General features: G+C 37.5%; 1 protein-coding gene across 1 annotated transcript in view; it reads left to right on the top strand.

Moving 5' to 3' along the window:
- The window catches only part of MAP2 (microtubule-associated protein 2), a gene marked incomplete at its 5' end in the record, with an annotated part of 62,717 nt that extends 56,659 nt beyond the window's left edge, over nt 1-6,058 (top strand). The window contains 2 exons of the mRNA XM_008570415.1: nt 1,867-1,979; nt 2,209-6,058. Coding sequence (XP_008568637.1) covers nt 1,867-1,979; nt 2,209-2,424 — 329 coding nt within the window. The remainder of the gene's footprint in view (nt 1-1,866; nt 1,980-2,208) is intronic.
- Between the last annotated feature and the right edge of the window lie 527 nt (nt 6,059-6,585).

The following is a 6,585-nucleotide window of genomic DNA, read 5'->3' as shown; positions in this document are numbered from 1 at the left end:
TGGGGTTGGGATGTACAGAAAAATCTTATATAGATAACAAAGTATTCTGTGTATGATTTGCTGGTCATAAAAGACTATTGTCATGGACTCCCACCTGTTTCTAAATCTAGCTCTTACTTCTATTATACTGAATTAGATGACTAAATTCATAAAGAAGTGTTAGCATGGGTGATTCTTGACAACAGCAAGCTTTTCACAAATTTACTTTGGATTGTGGAATACAAGGAGAAAATAAAGAAAACAATTCAACTCCTGGAGGCACAAATTGAAATACCTGCTCTTCTCAACTTCACTTATGAAGCTTTATAAAAATTACAGTCTTTCACAGTTACTGCTCTTGGTGGGTGTCAGAATTCTTCAAAACAAAAGGCATAGAGCTCTGAATTTAAATGGGTTTCTCTAACAGTTGCATAAGAATGTCTAGTGGGGCCTCAACAGTAATAGACTTTTCAAGCTTCCTTTTCTGAATATATTTTGGCTCAGTATTACATTATTACTTTTTCCCTCTCAAAAGACAGTTCAACAAAAAATTAGCAAGATTATACTGACACAACATATAATCAGAAAAGAAAGGTTGAGAAAGCAGTTTCTATCAGAGGCTCCCAAACAATACAAAAATGAGATCTCAAAGAAGTTGGTCTCATTTAGTTGAAAAACCAGCACCCTCTAGCCTCTAACCAAGATAAGTATGTTTCTATAAATCATTACGAATCATGCTAATCCCATCACAACCAACGTAAGATGCACATGGCCAGGTAAAATGTGGGAAGTGTAACACTCCATGAAATGATGCATATTTTGAAGGAAGGATAACTGCATGTCTTCTATAAGCATGAGTAAAATAACATCATGCAAGTCCTAAGCCTTCAGGAGAAGAATGAATGGATATTTTTCCAAAATGCAATCTAATAACACCATATAATGTCAAGAGGCCCCTGGCCAGGCACTTGGTATTGCCAAAAATGTCTAAGTATTACATGAGTAAAGCACCACAGGGTTTAAGAGACCTTTACAGTCTTGACAGACCTCTCTTTTTGGTCTACAGAGATACATAAGCATCAAGAATACAAAACTGAAAAATCTTTTCCATGCTTCGACAGAGCCCCTCAAGCATTTTTCCCAAATCAAAACCCAAAGTGAGGAGCAATGATAGCAGAGGGTCACATTGCCCACCACTGGCCCTTCAGAAGAATGCGTATGGGTAAAACCAAGTTGCTGATGAAAATGAAAGCAAATCTCTTGGGTGGAGATGGGTAAATGTGATATCTAAGCTTCTTTCCAGGTCAACGACATCGGCAGACACTCAAAAGTAGTCAAGGACTGGCTAGAGGACTACAAATACCTGCCCAGTGTAGAAGAACCCCCTATATTTGAAAATCTGAGAAAGACATGCAGAGATGGGGAAGACTGAACTGAAGGGTGGATCATGGCACCCTCACAATTAGCAGATCCTTGAACAGACTAGTTAGTGTTAGGGGGAATGGGAAGATCAAAACTCTCTGGTTCGATGTTATCAGGTCAAGGTCCGTGTCAAATTGGTCCTATGGCATCTGTACAGGAAAAGGATCCCCTAAGGTTCTCTTCCTGTCACCCCCATATGCTAATGAAAATGGGAAGCTCTTAAAGCTTACTAGTTATAAACAACTCAGCTCCTGACTTATTTCATTGGTGAAGATATAAGTGTTGAAAATTTACAAATGAATATATTGCCCATAAGTTTCCAGCCCAAAACTTCTTTGGATGAGTAACCTGTTACCATCTGTGGTTTGCAATGGTCTATCTACTGTAATCATTTGGGGGAAATAGTCATTATAAATCCATTATTTACTTTTGGTAAGACATTTAAAAGCCTTTCTGTTTTCATAGGTGGTGGACGTGTGAAAATTGAGAGTGTAAAACTGGATTTCAAAGAAAAGGCCCAAGCTAAAGTCGGTTCACTCGACAATGCTCACCATGTACCTGGAGGTGGTAATGTCAAGGTAAGAAACAAGGTCATGAGCCAATCTTGTTTTTTGGATTTTTTTAATTATTGTTATTATTCTGAAATACTCATCAAAATGAGTCCCATACTGAAGACCTGGAGAAATAAGAAGTAGCATTGGAAGAGCTGAATAGAAGTCACATTAATATCAATTCTAGGATATAGAGAAAGATCTAGGGGCCAGTCAAGATTTTGAGTTAACAAGGACTGATGCTTGTCTTAAACAGATTGACAGCCAAAAGTTGAACTTCAGAGAGCATGCTAAGGCTCGTGTGGACCATGGGGCTGAGATCATTACACAGTCCCCAGGCAGATCCAGTGTGGCATCACCCCGGCGACTCAGCAACGTCTCCTCTTCTGGAAGCATCAACCTGCTCGAATCTCCTCAGCTTGCCACTTTAGCTGAGGATGTCACTGCTGCACTCGCTAAGCAGGGCTTGTGAATAGTTCTCATGTAGCATTGAAGTAATAATATTTAGGCATGAGCTCTTGGCAGGAGTGGCTCTGAGCAGGTGTTATCTTCATTCTTTACAAACCATGAAATAAATAATCTCATCCCAAACTGTAGTAATTGTTACAATTTTATATAAAAAAATGAATAGTATATGCAGAAATTGACCTGATTTCCATTTGCAACAGGAAGATACTGGCTTTACAATTGGACAGTTATTTTTGCTCTGCTCTGTTTTGCATGGAGTATTATTATTTTAAAAATTGCATTTTTACCTTTCATGTGCCTGAAGGCTATCCACCACATTCTGAAAGGCCTTGTTAAAATCCAAGCTGCTCATTTTACTATTCTGTTTCTGAGTGAAAAGATAAAAACTGCCCATAGTAACTTATTACAGGTTAAATTAAAGCAAGGAGTCTGATTGCAGGAAAGAAAGAGCATGTAAGAAGTATGTTTTTTTAAAGTGTTATTTTGTATAAATGGGAAGAAAGATTCAATTAACTTATTAACATTTGGGACCTGGATAATTATATCAGAGTATGTCAATCCAATAAATTATTTAACTAATTAAAAAATGGTACAAAACATTGGAGCTGTGGTTGAGGAAGTGGTGTAAGGTGCATCTCTTAGAAATGATGCACTTTCATTAGGATGGACTCATGTCTGATTAGAATGTCAGCCGATTGGCTAGATCTGTGTCCACACTACCAGTTTCACACCCCCTTCCATCTGTTTGATACAGTATTATAGATATAAATATATATATATTTCTCTGTGGCCATTTGTGATACTTCCTCATATACTTGAATATTATACTTCTTTATTCACAGTATCTGTGTCTCCTGCACCCTTTGGTGTTGCGATTTTAGGTATGTGAAAGTAGATGTTAGCAGGGTTCTCTCCCTATTTAAAAAAAAAATACATTAAAAAGACAAAAAATTTAGCATGAAGTTGCTTTCTGTAACAACTCAAAGCTGTAACCCTGTTTTAGTGCCAGATACTAGTCTCTCCCGTGATGCTAGAAAAAATTATTTTTCTTTGCTTTCACCAACATAGAGTTTGTGGGGGTAGGTCCAGTTATACATAAAAGGGTTTACAGATTGTTGGTTTAAGATTATGGGTTGATCTCATTTTTAATCATGGAATAGTTGGGGTTTTATTTCTATATTTATTCATGAAACCAACTTCTTAAGATTTTTCTTTTTTCTTTTTTTTTTTCCATTTGCTAAAGTTGAAACTAACAGTGGTAGATTGGGGCATTTTTTCCCATTTTTCTAAATAGTATCTGTTTATTGAATTCTCTGATATAAGATGTCTGGCTTCCACCACCCAAAGTAAAAATCACTTCATCAGAAAGGAAAAATACAATATTTTGAAGAGCTATAGCTATAAAACATTTGAGACACAGACATCTAAATTTTTTTCCAGGACTCCAACATCGCCCTCTACAAAGGAACACAGTGTAACTTAGTATTATTTATCAGTACTTTATATATACTGACTTTATATATAGTCTACAAATCACAAATCAGTTAGTTAATTCCTTTCACAAAACATTCATCTTAGACTTTCAGATAAACAATGTAATAGTCAATGGCCTGAACAGGGCAAAGAGCTGCCAGGCTGGATGGACACTTCTTAGTATTTTATCTGTTCTTTTTCTTGCTCAGGGCTGGTGGGCTGGATCTGAACAGTTAAAGACAAATGGCCCACTAGGTTTTTGATGTCTTTGAACCAAATCGATTCCTGAATATGAAGAAGGATATGATGAGCATGGGTTGAGGCAACGTGGAAGTATAGGAGCATCTAAGACAAAAGCCAAGGGATGCAAAGACAGAGAGACACAGGTGCCATTTTGCAACCCATCGGATGTCACAACCAATGTGACTGCCATAAGAGAAACCCTAGGAGCAATCCCACACCATTCATTCTCAGTTAAGAGATTTTACACAGGTAAACATGAGTTAACCCATTTCTAAATCAGTTATTTTATAGGACAGTCAAAAACCTAGAAACTACTGAGTAGGACTGTGGATGTGTCTATTTTCTGCCTAGTAAGTGCTATGAGGTTTGATTTGACCCATCTGGGCAATTTCCTCATTAGTTTCCCTTGAAATGCACCAGAAAATAGGATGAGAAGGAAGAGTGTGTAGAGACTGATGGTATATTCTTACATGTGTTCAATAGTGATTAAAGTTCTCTAGAAGTAAGTTAACAACTGGTTAGAACAGATTTAACCTTTGAAACAATTTTTTTTCAACCTGGTTTATGTTTTTTATAAAAGTTAAGACTAAATAAATATGCTCTATGTATTAAAATCCAGTTTATTACAACTACATGTCCAAAGTAAAGGTTATATAAGGCACTAAGTTATTAGATTTGGTACTAAAATAAATGTTTATTTCTAGTCATAACCAAATTATAGTGAATAACTGTCCTTACTTTGTATGGAAATGCAATTCTTCATAAAGTTAACAAAATCAAATGGATAATTTGTGCCAGTAAAAGAGTGAAACGCACAGGCTAAATGTCTTCTTGTGGGGATAAGGGATGGAACCCATCTTGCCTTCACTCTCAAGATAACGACTCAAATTAAGCTTTTTGAACACCACTCTTGTGGGGAGACACACACGCTGATCTAGAAATGAAAGCTTCATAGTTTCAGTTCTAGATCCACTATTGCCAGTTTCTCTCTGGCTTTAGCCTTTGAGAACCTGTTTAACGATACTTAAGTAATCCAGAGCTGCGAAGAGTTAAAAGGCCAACTTCTCCAATAAACTCACTCTCTGGGTCACCTGCAACCAAAAATTGGATACTTTACAATGATGTAGGAAAGACCCATGTTAATGATGAGTTTCAAAGGCCATGCTCATTTAGGAACCAACTCTCTCTGGATTCACCTGCTGAGTTCCAGCAGGGTGATGGGCTGAAGTCCCACCCAGAAGCAAGACACCTGTGTAACACCAGCTAGGTGTGGTTAAAGGAGGCTGAAGAGAGAATGCCATTAAATGGAAGAATGTAGTGACTGTAGCTGGCATTCTCCACATACATGCATATGGTAATAGAGCAGGAGAGAGATCATCAGCCAAAATATAACATCTGAATGTGGCTGATTCTGACATAGCTGTGATTATAGTTTTTCTCCTATTTTTCATGCCACAAAAGTAAAAATAAAGTATTCATGGTCTAAGTAGCAAAGATAAAGTAGATTCATGGCTTAGGAAGGCAAGTTCTAGGCATTCCTTCAAAGATTGATGTGCTAAAATCAGCACTGATTTTTCACCTGGGATTTCTAGCCTGGGTGTGTAGGTTGAGGCCAAGTCCCTCTGCAGGAAAAAACTTATTTTCAAACTCAGAAAATGTCAATCATAAAAATCCACTTCAACTTTAGCAAAAAGAAAAAAATCAACAAAAAGTATACTCTGTATGCTGGGATTCCAAGGTTCCAACACACCGCTACAATTCTGTGGGGGTTTCTTTCTTCTGATAATTCTAGAGCCTGTTACCATAGAAAGGCATTTCTTCAATGGCTGGTTGTAGTTAGTTCATGTTTTTCAATCAAATTTGCAAATGTATTTGTTGCTGTATAGTGATTGTTTTGCAAAATAAAATTGCTTGTCACCTAACTGCTAGTTTCAGATTGATTGTTCCCCCTTCTCTGTGGGGGCGGGGGGAGGAAGGGGTGTGTGTGTGTGTGTGTGTGTGTGTGTACATTCACAAGCATGTGTACACATTGTTTGATACTACCAAAGAAAAATTGTGACAAGAAGAATGTAATTACTTGCTGAATTCCTACTATATGTCAGGCCCTACACTAGGTGATTTTATATTAGCCCGCCTAATTAGTAAGGGAGTTTGTTTTTTATCTCTACTGTATTAGGAGGATGCTATCTGTTCCAAGTGACAGAAACACAAATTAAATTGCCTTAAGTATAGAGGTGAATTTATTGGCTCAAGTAACTGACCAGACAGGAGTATCTGCCTCAGGTATGGCTGGATCCAGGTACTGAAAATATGGCATCAAGAAGCTTTCTTTCTCCAGTTCCGTATCCAGGCACTCAAAAGGTGTAATCAGGAATCTTTCTTTTCCCAACTTTTAGTTCTCCTTCCTCTGTGCTGTTTATTCTCAGGTAGGCACCCCTTTCATGATGGG

Source organism: Galeopterus variegatus, unplaced genomic scaffold (genome assembly GCF_000696425.1).
Source record: "Galeopterus variegatus unplaced genomic scaffold, G_variegatus-3.0.2 Scaffold600, whole genome shotgun sequence".
NCBI lineage: Eukaryota > Metazoa > Chordata > Mammalia > Dermoptera > Cynocephalidae > Galeopterus > Galeopterus variegatus.
This window is presented reverse-complemented; position numbering and strand designations above follow the sequence as displayed.